We start from the raw sequence: 15,601 nt of genomic DNA on the forward strand, positions 1-15,601 counted from the left end.
GGCCCAGGGGAAGACAGCTTTAAAACGAGGAGTCCCACACCTTGCTCTTTTGCTTCAGCATAAACAGGACGAGTGATCAGACGGCAGTGGGACACATGCTCCCTCTCACTGGAAAGATGCGGGGTCTGAAAACACACGCACCACTGGGACAGGACCTCCCGAGCCCGGGGCGTTCGTCCGGGTGCCATAGCCCAGCACCCTTCTGGGAACCCAGAAGGACTGCAGCAGGCCACTGCCATCGTCAAGCTTATGGGAATAAACTTCAGCATGTGCCCAAGTCCCCTGCGTCACAGAATAATGACATTCTGAATGGAAATAAATGAAGCCCCTGCACTGTGATTCTGTCAGCTTTTGAAAGTAAATAACTTTGCTGGTGACAAGAGCAAGACAATTTTTATTTTCCCTCCTCCTGTCACAGAGCATTAATTGAGCTGTGCAGCCACATCACATCCAACACCACCAGCAGGTCTGACAGTTGACAGGAGGAGGAGGGAGAAGTCACCCAGAACAGGCAGGAGGGACTACAGAACCCAAGGGAGATGCCCTGACTCTGGGTGTCTGAGCCCTTGGGAGGCCATGGGTGCACCGAGCACGTGGACGGGGAAGAAACAGAAAAGAAAAATGTATACTCGGCCTTGATAAACAGATGCTACTTTCCTCTAACACAGTCATTCATTCACTCATTCGTTTCTTTAACAAACATTTGGTGGCTTCTCCGTGGATCCAGCCACGGTGCTAAATTTCAGAATCCGTACCATCCCCTCACCTTACAAAGCACAGTAGGAAATGGTGATTCCTCGCCTCGATTTCTGGAGAAGCAAGTAAAGACCCAAATCAAGTTGAGCAAAGTGCCCTTTGCTCAATCCATGTGGATCAGCTAATTGAATAACACGGTTGGGATTAAGCCCTCAGCTCATGACTTCTATCCTGTATACACTCTAGAGATGCCAATATTTAAACTATGCTTTGGGGGCAGCCGACACCACTCGGTTGTAAAAGGGATGTAGTTTTCTCCTCTGAATTTTGCAAGACTCATGAGATGGACAGTTGGAAATATCCAAAAACAGGAAAGGTGGACCTGGCTGTTCATTCTGTTTATAGCTGCTGATCCTGTTTGCTGTTGATGAAAGACTCATCTTTCAGTGGGGAGATCCTTCAGCTCTTGGCCCTTACCCTTGCAAGAGAGCAGAGCTCGCCCCGAACCTGGATTCAGGCAGAGCAACAGAGTGCCCAGTTACCGAAGGGAAGAGGAGGGATCTCTGCTGTTGTTTCTGATAAGGGGAATATAGTCCTCGAGGTGATTCCTGGGCAAACATCAAACGCCAAAAAAGAAAAGGCGCATTAAGACTAAACCTTTTGTGCATTTACTCATCAGTACTGGGAAAGCTGGGGCAGTTAAATCCTACAGCTGCCTGTACTTTGTTCCAGAGCTGCAAAGTGGGGGGAAAAAAGTCATTACGTCCCTGGGAACCCACACTAACCTGAATGCTTTTCACTCCGGGTCCAATTCCTCATTTTGATTCTGTGTGTGTTCAGACACAACATAAAGAGCAGGATCAGAAACAGGCTGAGGCGGCTCTCTCTCCCCTAGAGCCTGGTCAAGGGTTAGGGACCTCCACACCCACTCCTCAACACCATCATCTCAAAGGCCCATGCATGAGGTCGATGTTTAATATGCGGCCACTCCCCTTTACTTCCTACCCTGACCGCTATCCTGCGGGGAGGGGCGCAGGCGACACAAAGCGGGTACTTAGAGTCCTGCCCTTTGCGAATGGGTCAGGGGGGGAATGAGCAAATCCAGGTCTGACGTTAAAGAGGATTCCTAGGAAATCCAATGGACCAAGCCAATGTTGCCCAAAGCGTGGTCCTACGTTGATGGTTCACGAGATGGCACGCGCGTAAGCACCTTCATGGACTCTCTGTGAGGACAGAAGCCTTTGGTAACCAAGAAAACCTCAAAGAGCAGCTGGCACCTATAGCTCGATGAACATGGAATGAATGAATGAATGAATGAATGTGTGAATGAGTAAATATTTCAAAGAACATCAGAAAAAAAGAATATCTCAGCTGTGATTCCATTTATTTATTTATTTATTTATTTATTTATCATTTTCAGTTTGGCCAAATCTACTTTTTAGGTCCAAAATAGAAGTTAATTTTAAAAACATTCAGCGGAAGATACTGCTCTGTTGCTCTGCGGATGAGTGGATCGGTAAACATTCGGGAGGAAATGCTTACGTGCTGGAAATCTGAGGAACCCTGGACCGAAGTGTCCGAAGCCCACGCCCACTGTTGGAAGCACTTGGAGGAGACTTTACCAAGAGTCCTCTCAGTGTGCCACGAGGGAGGTCTTCTCCTGGCCTCCCTCGAGACCCTCTCTCCACCCCTGACCCACAAAGGTGTTTCCACACGTTCCATGGGTTTCTCCACAACCCAGGAGCGGTTTCCTCTTCTCTAGGCAGAAGGCATTCATTGCTGTCCTCTGTCCTTCCCACTGGCCTCATTTCGGGACGGTCCCAGAGGCGAACAGAAAGCCTCTGCTCCACTCACAGAGGCTGACACAGCGGCACACGACCCACCTGCTCCACAAACGGCCTCCCTGTGCCTCTTGGCTCATCCACCCTCTTCCGTTCCTGCCCTTTCCCATCCCTCCTCACCCGCCGGATGCTCTCTTACCCTCAGGAGAACCATCACCTTCTTCTGCAGACCCTTCCTGGCCCACCCACTGGAAAAGCCAAGAGCCAACACCCCCCACTTACGTGGTACCCATCACCCTGTTTGTTTCCCGCCAAGCACTCCACAACCTGAAAACACCCTCTTGATTCACTTAACTCTCACATCGCCGCTCCTCCTTCCAGGGGAACGCCTGCTCCGTGGTGGCGAGGACCTTTCCTAACTGATCCGCTGTGCTATTCTCAATGCCTGCCAAAACTGTCTTGTGTGGCCAAATGAAAAGATGGATAAAAGGAGTGAATATGTCATCCTATAGATCTGCGGAAAGCAGTGGCACTTGCCAGCAAATCCAAATGTACACATGCATTCATTCATTCCTCCCTTTATCTTTGCATTGAACAACGTCTATGTCTCAGGCTGACTTAGGCCTTGTGGCTAGAGTGACAGAATGGAGAAGTCTCTACCCTCATGCTGCCTCCAGTCTAACAGGTCAGAGGAAGCCTAGCAAACGTGCTTTGTTAAGTGTTTGGTGCTGAACAAATACAAGACATGTCAATTAGCAAGATGGGCATTAGAAGTGGGATCCCAAGCAATAGAAAGTAGGCATCTGCTTTTCCTCAGCCGGGACCAATGAATCAGGGCCTCAGTATGCCAGGAGGGCCAGAAAATGGCAGTGAAACCCCTTTCCCCAAACCCTGCCGGGAGCCAGAAAGTCCCACCCACAGAAGTTCTTTCCTACCCCTGGGCCAGGCCCAGGGATCAGGTTTGGGGATCCTTGGGGGACGTCCCCTCTCTGAGTTTCTCCCTGCCGGGGCAGCCTACAGGTTCGCTGCTCATTTCTCTAGCACGCTCACACTCAGCATGGTTGAAGGGCCAGGGCGGGGACCCTCCTGAGCTATTGTGCCTGCGAGCTGACCCTGGCTGACACAGCCTCTCTCAATGGGGCCCGCGCATCAAGGAGCCAGCCACAGGCCAGCGCTCGGCCAGGCAAAGTTCTCCCGGGGAGCTCCCGGAAATAGGGAACTTTATTGATGAATGGAACTTTCTTTGCTTTTCTTAATTGAATTAAACAGCACACTGGGACACCTCTCCTCGTCCATTAAAAAGGTCTCTGCAGATGGGGCAATTACGCCCACGCTTTGTCAGCTCAGCCTCCTTCCCGGGATGACATCTCCCGCGCATCACCCAGCCCCCTTAGGCACCGACGCACCAACCTGATTTTGTTTACAATGCTGCAATTTCTTTCTCTTCCAGAAGACTATTATTTGCCTGACAAACTACACTGTTTTTACCCGGCCAATATGAATAAACAAGCATTATGTTTCCTCTTGGGGCAGAGAGCCTGGTTAAATGAATCAGAAAACCCTAAAAAAGATTGTCTACCCTTAGTCCATCAGCTACCGGACAATTACTCAAGGGCCAGCTGTAAGGAAAACAGATGGCATGTGAGCGCCAATAACACGGGCTTCCTCCACTCGGGCAAAGGCAGAAAAGCAGCCGCTTGTACGTTCTAACACGGAAAAAGCGCCGCGAAATGGCAGGCAGAGCTGCCGAATGGCGCAGGACTCGGGTCTGCGGGCTAGCAGATGCTTGCAATTTCCAGTAGCGAATGTCAGACTAAATAATCTTAAGGCAGAGGCGGCCCAAGTAACCTTGCGGCCAACACCACTCCCCACCCTAGGCCCCCATGGTCCCCAAGTGGGAGAAACCCAGAAGAAACACCAGCCAGCCCACCTGAGATGCGGACCTCTCCAGGCTAAGGAGAGCCTCAACAGTTCAGGCCTCCTCCCCTTTGTGGGAAAATTCAGGGAAATCAGAGGGAATGGGTTAACTTGCCGAATTATGACATAGGATCTCTCCGGAAAGAGACACAGGGACCTGTATTCTATTAGACAGTCACCCAGGCCTAGAAGTGTGCTCATTCCGGCCACTTAAATTCCTTAAACAATTCAGACATGAAGATAATCTATCCTAATTCTTTTCTGCATTATTGACACTATTGACTACCCCCAATCCACAGCACAATCTAATAAATCAACAAGGGATTAAGCCAAGAAGAAAGAAGGTGATAAAATACCATTTGGCCCCCCTATAAATCATCAGACAGAGCAGCGCGAGGTAAGTAACTGGAATGAGAATTGAACTTTTCCACGCAGCCATAATTGTTATGGCCCACCTAACGTTTCCCAAATTTATAACCGTGGCTGGTGCAGGGGGCCGTCCCCCCTCCTCCAGCCTCACTCCGGGAACCCACCTTCCCTGTGACTCCGCTGTGAGAACCACTTTCTAATTAAAGACAGAAAGGGTTGATATGCAGGTTTCAGTTCAATTGCTTTCGATCTGAAGATGTCCACGGTGAGCAATGGTTTCATTTACCAGGAATTACCCTTTGTACAAACCACTTCACTATTTAAAACAAACCACATGGATCATCATTAAGTGGGAAAAATTACCAATCTTCGGATATTGACAGTGGCATGGCCCACTTTAAAGGCCCTCCCCCCCCCCTTTGATTGTGGATTTTAAGCATTTTGACTTGTTTTTAAATTTAGGCTGGTAAAAAGGTTCTGAGTGAATAAGATTTGACAGATGAGAAGCTTTCTTTGAACAGGACTGGGAGACACTGACAGTGGTGTAGAAATAGGGAAAACTAAGTTAATATGTTACTTATCCTCTTTCAGGGAGTTAGAACTCAGTGTGAATCACGACCCTGAAGGAGATCTGACACGTACTGTGCATCAGAAAACAAACCTCGTCCTCTCTGTCCATAGCCTTGCTATACCCCACCATGTGATGGATGCTGTTTGGTCTGGTTCCCTGTGCCTTAGGATGGGAAAGCATCTCCAGAGTTCTGTGTGTGTGTCTGTGTGTGTGTGTGTGTGTGTGTGTGTGTGGTTGTTTTCTGTCTCTCCATGAAAAATAAAACACATTCCTTTTCGACCTAGCTTGTAGAAACTCCCCACATTTGGAATCTGTATTCAGAATTTCCCTGCAAAGCAAAGGTGTCTAAGTGGGTAGCCCCTTTGCGATTCTGGGAAGATTCCAAAGTGGGGAGATGTGGGCTTGCCGTTCTTCTCACATGGGAAAAGATCTGCCATCAAAGGAGACATCCAATAAAGCCACTGCAGTGTGTCAAGAACAGAGACCGAAACAGGGACTTCCCCTGGACGGCAAGATTGAAGTCAGAGGCTCCAGAGCTTCTCCTGCCTGAGAATGGTCTACAAGCACAAGAGAGATGCTACATCCTAGAGGTAGCCGGGTGTGCAGACGCACATGTGTACCCAGTGTACATATGCACATGACGGCACTGTTGGATTTGATATCTATCCCGTCTTGCAATTCCAAACTGTGGCACTATCTCCGATGTTAAGAGAGAGGAGGAAGATTAAAAAACAAAGGAAGAAATCTTAACTATCGGGGTATAGCCACCTAAAGCAGAAGTACTGGGGAATATAAATAAATGAAACGGAATGGGTCTAAGAATTTAAACATCGCAGGGGCCTCTCCCTTGGCCTGAATAAATAAGTTCTTCATGGCAAAAGGGTTATGTCATTTTCACTGGGTCTTTCATAGCAGACTCAGGTGTTGGGGTATCCCAACTGATTTTTGTTTTTATAAATTGTCTCCAGAACAGATCTGGGAGAGTGTAGGGAAAAAGGCTAGATGTCATGGCCGAGTCAAAGAAAGCAAATGATGAAGGGGTTTTCCTTAGACACTGGGTGAGAAATACGTGCTGTATGAACTTCATTCCGGGAGAAGACATTTCAGTGAAAAAGCCCCTGATCAGAGCGTGTGCGTTTATAAGACAGAATGAGAAAGCCTCCAAAATAAGATCGCTGTGTTTTAATTACCATTTTCTTATGTAATTGGTGATCTGAAATGACGAAGATTCCTGAAAGCGGCTTACTTCAAAATAATAGTAAAATAAAATGTTTCTAATGCAGGTGTTCTTTCTCAGAGATGTTGCCTGATCCAGGCATTTGATCAGCATACTCCGAGAGTCCACATTAGCCCTCTGATCATCAAAATTAAATAGAGATACAATCTCTGGCCACAGAGATAGCTATAGGTTAACAGCAGATAGGAAACATAGTGGCGATATATGGATAGAAGACATACGGATGGTTATCAGGAAGTGGTCTGTGGAGACTGAAGTGAACTATCTCACACCCTTCATCAGCCGATGGTCCGGACAGCTACATAAAAGCAGTGACAGGGGACTTCTACACAAACATGGCAGCACCGGGTAGTAGAGATGACCTGAAAGTATAGCTCTCCCGCCCTGACCACGAGCCTTAGGCAGGGTGGGAGGTGTGGCTGGAAAACCAATTCTCAAACAGACAGGCAAAAATAATTGTCTGCCTGCACTATACTTTAGGCATTTAGTGAAACTCAGAAAAAATACATACGTGCACACACACACACACGCACACCGCATTCTGACACTGTGTCCCAGCATCCCCTTATCAACACTTTCACTGAAAGCCTTGCAAGCTCTTCCCTTCTGGAGGGGGCTGCATCCCAAAGCACATTTCAAAACCCACCTCCATCCATCTTCATGTGGAGCCACGATGCTGCTTTAGTCACTTCTAAATATATGTTATGGCTGCCAACATTCCCTTTGAGCCTCCCCTTGTCAGGGCAGGAGCGTTTTCCCTCCTAGGAGAGACTGCCTGGCGGGGGCTGAGAATGGCTGCATTTATCCCATAGACTTGTCCTTTTCATGGCAAGAAGAGCCTCTCACTCAAACTCACTGCCTTCTCTCCTAAGTTGTGCCTAAATGCGCAAGCCCATTTAACAATCTACAAGGAGGAAACACCAATTTATTAGAAAGAATAATGCACAAAGAAACAGTGAGAACATGGAATACCTATAGCACCGCACTTGTTAAGTAATGTTGTTCAAATTAATTAATAAATAACATGAAAGAAGTGAATGGAGGAAGGAAAATATCAACTCATATTAATAATTTGATTAAATTCAAGTAAGGCTGGGCATCTGTAGAAATGCTCATTAGGATAGTCTTCTGGTGGGTAGCTGGTATAAAACACACAACACACACACACACACACACACACACACAGAGGCATTCACAGCAAAGGTACAGAGATGGTAGAAGCAGATGAATCATATAATATGTTACCAATGGGCTCTTGGGAGATGTTTTCTGGCACAATTTGCTTAATGAGAAATGGAATAAAACAATATTTAAAAGGATAAACCAATTTGTTCCTGAGCTATTAAAACAACAAAAAGAAAAGGCTGTTCTCCAAAGGGCTTCCAACAGAAAATATGCCATAGAAACATTTTCTGGAGGCAACCAACTCCATAACAAATTACCCAAATGTTCAAAACAGAATTTTGACATTTTATGAATACATATATTCCCACAACGCAGATTGAAATTGAGGGTCTTTGGGGAAGGAGGCCCCTCCGAACACTTGTGAAGGAAGTTTTGTCAGCTACAATACCCCACACACTTAACAAACGGTTCTCGTGAAGGGAGTCCATCGAAAAACATAAAATGACTACAACCGCTGTTAACTCTTCACAGAGCAGGACCGTGATACTGGGCAGGGAACAGGATTCTACCTGCGTGACAAAATCTTTCCAACCCTGCCAATTCACATGGACAGCCTCTGCCCAGAGACCCAGAACTAAGCTTGTCCCCCACCCCCTACCAGGCGACAGTGCAGCTGCTTCTCAAGACCAGTGACCAACTTAGGCAGCAGCCCTACTAGTAAAGAGGGAGAAACCGAGAGGGTCCGAGGGAAACACTCAGAGAAAGACGGATAGAAACACAATGAAAGATTCTGATGTGCACACAGAATGGAAAATAAAACAAACACAGAATCCTTCAGGAAGACCATTAAAGGAGAGTGGAGGAGGGGAGGGGAAAAAAAGCCTTTACACATGCCAACAAAGACAGCATCCTAAACCACTGCCTTCATCACAGCCTGGCCAGTGAGTTTGGAGGCAGATTCCAGGGCTTGACACGCTCCAGAAACCCAAAGGCTCAGATCCCAAGCAGACTGAATAAAGCACAGCCCAGACAAACTTAAGAAAACAAAAATACTGAGCACACACACATACATACAGGTCTTTTCACTCCCTATTAAAACAGCTAAATTAATCCTCCAGGCAGGGGAGTGCCTCCACAAAGATCCAAACTCTTAGCATCAAAGGGGTCTCAGACTCAGGTCCTCACCCGCGGAAGACACAAGAGAAATACAAGTAAAAGAAAATGCAGTTTGCAATTTTAAACTCCAGGCACCCAGGCTCAGAATCAGGCATTCAAAGTATTCAGAGAGGTGCAAAAACAGCGGGGCGCGGGGCGCCTGGGCTCCGCAGAGAACTAGGGGCCCGGATCCACCCCTCCCATCCGAAAGCACAAGCCCCCTCCCCAACCCCCTCCAGGGTCCAAAGCGCAGCCCAGCGATGCGGGTACCCAGTCCGCGGAGCCTGAGCCCCGGAGGCAGCCACCGAGGGAAGAGCGCGCCTTACCTGCTGTAAGTACATAAAAGTCAAGGCACACGAGAGCTGGGGACACATGCCCACGTTGGGGAGCGCCACGCAGGTGGCCCCCGTCAGAGGATGCTGCATCGTTTCTCTCTGGCGCCCGCCGAGCACGAGTGGGGACGCTCGCATGCAATCACGCTGCTCTTTGCCTGGTCGCTACAATGTTGTTGTTGTTGGTTTTTTTTTTTTTTTTCCTTTTTAATTTTGCTGATTATCTAAGTCCAAACCCGGTGGCCGTCCCTCCTCTTCTCTCTCTCTTTCTCTCTCTCCCTCCCCCCGCCGCACCCTGCGCGCGCCAGTCCCTCCTCGCTGGCTTCCTTCCCTTCGGGTTTGCTAGATCGTGGCGTTCATCTGCCTCCAACTAAGACACTCCAGAGGGCCGGGAAACTATTTTGTTGCCTTCGTGGTTGTACCCTTTCCCCGGTTTGTTGGGCCTGCTTTCTGATGCCCCGCAAAGTGGACGGTGCTCCTACCCCACGCCCCCCCCCCGCCCCCCGTGAAGATGACAAGAACAGGCAAAGGCAACTTGTAGGGGAGGGGGAGGGGGTGGATGCCCTCCTGTAGATGCTGGGGGTGGGGTGGGGGGAGAAAGCTAAGGACGAGAGAGGGAGGGGAGAAAGGAGAGAGAGAGAGAGAGAGAGAGAGAGATTTTGACTCACACTGAGGCTCAGTCCGTTGGTGCTGATGCTGCCTGCTTCCTCATTTGTCAAAATGGGTCCAGGGGCAGGGTTGGCTTTTTTTTTTTCCCCTCCCCACTGCCCCCCCCCCCCCCAAAACGACTCACCAAAATTCAAATTGTGTCTGCTAAAAATCTCCGCGGGGCGGGTGAGGAAGTGAGAGAGCGCCCCACGTCGCCAGCATCCGGGCGGGCGAGGGGGACAATTGCCCAGCTGGGACCCAGACTCTTTAGATGTTGGTGGCGGTTTGTTTGCCCGACTCTCGTTGAAAATAAACACAGAAATGGGATTCCCCTTCGGAAGAGTGCGGAGACGACGCCAGGGGTTGGGGGCACGGGGAGCTGAGAGCTGCGGCGCCCGAGGGAGGGCGGATTCTGGGGGGCCCCCACCGCCGGCAGAATGGTGAGGCAGCGACGCGCCCCCAAGGCTTTGGGGCGCAGCTTTCGCTCTGCGCCTTGCCTTGGCTGTGCAGGCAGCGGCTAGCACTTGAACCAGCTTGAGCCGCTGAATGGGGAAACCGCCCTGGCTGGCACGGGAGTCAGCCCTGTTGGACTAACTAATACGCCAGCCCCGGGTGAAGGCGAGGGGGCTTCTCCGGCCCAGAATCCTTGCTCTTCTCAAATTATAAATGCACAGGGTGGGGAAGTCCGTGTCTGATAAGCCATTACTCTGTGGGCTGCAGCGGGCAAATTACAATGGTTTTATTTATTTTATTTTTTCTTGCCTGGCCAGCCCTCCTTGGCCAAATTAGCATTCTGCTCTTGTAGAAGGATCTCCCCCTTCCCTTTATTTTATGAAGTAATAATTATTCATTAGTAGATTTCGTTAGTCTTTATGCAATAAAATAGGATGTGATCTGCAAATCAAAAGAAAATATTAAGACTCTAACGCATCGTTGGTCCCCATAGGGGGGGAAAAAAAAAAGCACGTTGTTGGCAGCAGTAAAATCATGATCAGGAATAGTAGCCATATTTTTTGAAATAGATTTTGACCCGGTGATTGGATTTTCTTTTTCTTTTTCAGAGCAAGAGGCTGTCTGAACATCATCTTTTTTGATTCTTGGGTCCCAGGCAAGAAACCTGGCTGGGGGCCTTGCCGCTGGCCTGCAGGATAGAGCAGACCCCACACCCCAAGAGGCATGAGATCAGCCCAGGAAGGAGCACCTGGGGCAGGACCAGGGGACAGGCCTCAGGGGGACATCCCTGCCCACTTCTCCGTGGGGCTCAGGGAGCTACTCTTAGCCAAAGGGCTCCTTCTGAACTGAGCCATCAGCTTGAAAGGCACAACTCACTTTGCAGGCTAATCAAAATGCTTTCTGAAGAAAAGGAAATTAATTATTCCACAGCTCCATTTTTTGTTGTTCTGTTTTGAAATGCCATCGATAACTCTAAAGTCTTTGCTATGCCAACACCAAGCCCCGACCGGCCTTCTTCCTTCTCTTTGCTTTGCAAAACCAGTCCCTCCAACACCCTGGCACGCACACAGCCTGTGGGTTTAGAGGGGCACGCTACCATGTTTCACCCAGAGCCGAGGTTGCTATGGGGTTAGGGGGCTAAGCCCCCTGTTAGGGGGCTTCTGGCTGGTATTTTACGCTGCTGGGTTGGGGGGCAGTATTTAGTGTGAAAAAATCCTTGCTATATGTTGTCTAACAAATCACATTCACTGGGCAAGGTCTCATTCTCATTCACAAATAAACTGCTTCACTCTTTTCCTTCTTTTCTTACTTTCTGCCTGTCTTCTATTTATTTTATTATTTTACAATTCACAAAACCAAAGAGAAAGCCGTTCCACAAAACACACCTGGAAAAAAAGGTCAGAGATTCTGCTTTTTAACTCCCTACTCTCTCCTTCCCATGCTTTCCAGTCTGTTCTACTGATGGGGGTTCACTTAGCTTACTTCATTTTTTTTTTTCTTGCTGGCATTGGAAAAGCTTGCAAATGCCCCAGGAAGAGGACAGAATTTTCCCTTCAGCTCATTTTCATAAGAAACACGATAAATAATACATGGCACTTTAATAAGACCTTATCTGAATGGTTTAATGAAAAACAAATACATTATGTAAAGAACCAATAACTGTTCTCGGCTGCGCTGAGCCAACACTGGTTTTCCGGTCCGTTTTCTCTTCAAAGTTGAAAGCCCTCAGTGGTGATTGGATTCTTATGGACCCATTTTGCAATGGCTCAGACTTCTCTTTAAACCTGGGACTTCCTAGCCAGGCACACGGGAAGTCTGCAGAATGAACCCATGCAATCCAGACCTTCTAGATTCATCTCAAAATGATATGGAGCCATTCTGTGGACGACCGAGTCTGAGCATCCCTGCACGAGTGGGAACATGGAGACAAGCACACCCCTGCACACACACACACCCCCAACATGGCAGCTGCACAAAGGAGCAGGCAGGGAAGAGTCTACAGCTAACATCAGTGCATGTTAATCAAGCAAAGAGCATCCAATGACCATAAATCAAAAGGTAATGCCGTATCTGCAAATACTGCTCACTTGATGACAAAATTCTGCCAGCCTTTCAAGCAGCATCTGGGGATGCTGACTTTGAATTCCATCTCAACAGAGACTCAACAGAGACTCAACAGAGACATCTTTTGATGTGAAAGACCCACATCAATGCCACTATCCCCAGGTGATTCCTCCACGTCAATAAATGGGAGAAGCGGGGAAAGAAAACACTCTTCTGTCTCTACAAAGACTCCCTGGGCACTTGGGATCACCTGTGTGTAGATAGCCCATGCGCAATCAAGGGGTACCATCCTGTCTAGCAGCTACGAGGACCCTTCACGAATACTCACACGTCCCCTGTAGGAAGCACAGAGTGCAGGGAAAACCAGCAATGAACAACACCATCCTCAAAGGAAAGTTTCTTAAGCAGAAGGCCGCTGCTCAAGTTTTAATTTGACCCACACAACAGGGTTTGTAACTTTTTCCTTCCCTCCAATCTGCCAGCTACTTAAAAGAATAAAAGAAATCACTATGGTTTTTATTCTCTTTCATAAATCCTTATTGTCACTTCCTAAGGCTGTCAGAAGAGCAGGCATTTCACTATAGTGGGATCTTCTAGGGGGGGTTTCATGCCCCAGAGCAAGAAAAATTCTGGTTAGACAGAGAGCAGGACTTCTTGATCTTAAATGTAATTACCTGTGCTGGGGTTAGCTCCCTGACAATGTCCAGGACTGGCTCAGAAGTATTTTCTTCTAGCTTCCACATTTTGATAGGGGCAGCTCCCCAGGCCAATCTTCAGGAAGGTGAGAATTAAAGTATCTGCAGAAAACTTTATCTCTGCTACAAGCCCTTTGAGTCACCTACTTGCTCAACTACTTGGAGGACATTTAGTGTTGACTGCATTCCAGGCCCTGTTCTAGCCAGTTTTTTTTTTTTTTTTCATCTGTAAAATGGGGCTAATAATAGCTTCCTCACAGAATTGCAGCGAGGCTCGGAGTTTTTTTCCTCCCTAATTCATGGGCCATCACAATAAAAATTTAAAAACAGTGGAGAGAGCGCATGAAATTAACAACTTAAAAATTGTTTGCCAAGTTAGTACACACACACACACACGCACACACACACCATCTGTCATCATCATCATTTCATAAAGGAAAGGGCATTTTATACCAAAAAGTAAGAAGGACATAATCTCAAAATAAAGGACAGCCCTTCAAATTGATTAAATTTAGGTCTATTAAAATTTTCACTAAATTGCCCTTAATTTTCTCATTTAGCTGCAGTCTGTTGAAAATGTCATTACGGCATCAGATGGATCCGTGGATCAGCATTTGGGAACCACCGAGATAATGAGTGGAAAGTGCTTCCCAGCACAGGCACCGGCACACCGGGCATCAACACATGCTCACCGTGGTGGGGACGCCTGCGAACAACAGTTACACCCACGAGGCCTGGATAACGACCCTCCTCACCCCGACAGACTCGCCGCAGCAAACCAAACCAAACACTCTGCTCCACTCTTAGCGCCCCGAGCCCCAGCGTCGGATGCCTTTCACGAGGGGGGAGCTTAATAAAAGTCAGAAACGGGTGGGATTTGTGGAACCACCCGAGTTTCTTCATTTTCCTCAATGACCCGGTGGCTGCGGCCCTGTTCATTCAAGGCCACCTGAAATATGAGAACTATGGTGAAGTCTGTGGGAACACCTTCCAGCTCATAGGAGGGCACGCAGCATTCTCTTTTGGAGTCTCACTGCCACTGGGTGAGGAGTCCCGGCTCTGTCTTGTGTTTCTACGGCTGCTGTTCAAGATCTACGGAGTTATAAGCTCTTAAGATCTTAGTTTCATTCTAACAGGGAATGATAATTGTGCCTTCCTAATTAAGTTGTTAAAAGATAAAATAATGTAATACACATGAGTTCTGAGATCGGTGCCTATCACCTAGCAACGACTCAGTACATACCAGCAACTATTAGCATGGATTACTTTTATTCTCATGCCCTGACTCGTTGATGCCATAGACATTCCTATTTTTTCTTTCTTTTTTTGCTAAAAATCACACAAACAAGACCAACAGAGTCAATCTATTTATGAAACGACTAACTCTAAGTGCAATTTTTTTTTTTTTTTTGAGAATTCTTTCAGATGATATGGGATGTATACGAAAATGTATACCCATCACCTTTCTGCCCTGGTCTTCTGAGTACAACAATTTATTTAACCTTGCCAATGCATCAGATGAACATCAACTTTCATAGTAGTGCTTGTCGACTAAATTCGTCACCAGCTGTATCTCCTAAAATTTCAGGTCAAGTCTTTTGCTACTTTTTGGGGACCGACTGCGGTAACATGCAAAGAGATAGCTTCTGGCCAATATGGTTACCATATTGCTTCTTGAACTTCCCCCAAAGGCTATGAGGTGGGTTTTCACTGCCCCAGTTTATGTAAGAAGGAAATGAGGCTCCAAGAGTGCACACCTGAGCCTGCAAATAAGGGACGGGGGCAGTGTTTCCAATCAGGGCTGTTGAACAAAAAAGCCAGAAAATATTCTTTCCATCATCATGCTGTCCCGTAGTCATAGAGACACTTCTTCCAAATCATCACTGTTCATCACCAACATGTTATTTATCATTTTGGGCAATATCTAAACCTAACAATGACTAATCTGGAGCATTATTCTATGTCTTTATAGCTGCAAGATTTCCTCTTTCAGGAATCTTATCAGTCCCCTTGGCCACCAAACTTTTCCTAGCTTTCTTGTCCCTATTTGATTATAGGAGGAGTAAGTCCCACCCCACTCACAGTGTAGCTTAAGCTCTTCTGAATAAAGAAGTAAGTAAGTAAGTAGATATGTAAATAATAAACCAATAAAATTAATAAATACGGTTTTTAAAAGAAGAAGAAAACGCTTTCATTTGCCGACACCTTATTACCACGTCTGACCAAAGTTGCCAGTTGTACAATGTTCCAGCCAACGAGCACCCTTCAAGAGAGACCCAAGACACACCAGACAGAACCCCACATTTTAAAAATACCAGACCAAGCAAATAACCTAAGCTCCCACAGGAGCCTTCCTGAAATAATGGGTTCCAGGAGGTGATGCTAAGGGAGAGTGCAATGTTTGGCACTTGAGAGGGTGGGAGTCTGTTTCCAGTGCATAGGACAGAATGTAAGAGCGTGGGACAAGGGACAGTAGGCGGCAGAGACAAAAACAGCTAAGTGGTGATTTCTCCTAATGAACAAGTGGGTGGGAAGGTCTACTTTGGGAAGCCTCCACA

At 47.4% G+C, this 15,601-nt stretch overlaps 1 protein-coding gene across 20 annotated transcripts in view; it reads right to left on the reverse strand.

Annotated features, from left to right (window-relative positions):
* RBFOX1 (RNA binding fox-1 homolog 1) overlaps nucleotides 1-15,601 on the reverse strand; it is a 1,460,760-nt gene that overhangs the window by 351,686 nt on the left and 1,093,473 nt on the right. For 2 of the 20 annotated variants that reach the window (XM_059415370.1, XM_059415359.1), the window contains exon 1: nucleotides 9,178-9,638. The exons of 7 other annotated variants lie outside the window; for them this stretch is intronic. In XM_059415370.1, coding sequence (XP_059271353.1) covers nucleotides 9,178-9,321 — 144 coding nt within the window. In that variant the 5' untranslated portion in view covers nucleotides 9,322-9,638. Of the gene's footprint in view, nucleotides 1-9,177; nucleotides 9,650-9,851; nucleotides 9,927-9,976; nucleotides 10,297-15,601 lie in introns of those variants that run through there. 11 more of the 20 variants (XM_059415374.1, XM_059415368.1, XM_059415367.1 and 8 more) reach the window with 11 other exon arrangements.

Source organism: Mustela nigripes, chromosome 11 (genome assembly GCF_022355385.1).
Source record: "Mustela nigripes isolate SB6536 chromosome 11, MUSNIG.SB6536, whole genome shotgun sequence".
Classification (NCBI taxonomy): domain Eukaryota; kingdom Metazoa; phylum Chordata; class Mammalia; order Carnivora; family Mustelidae; genus Mustela; species Mustela nigripes.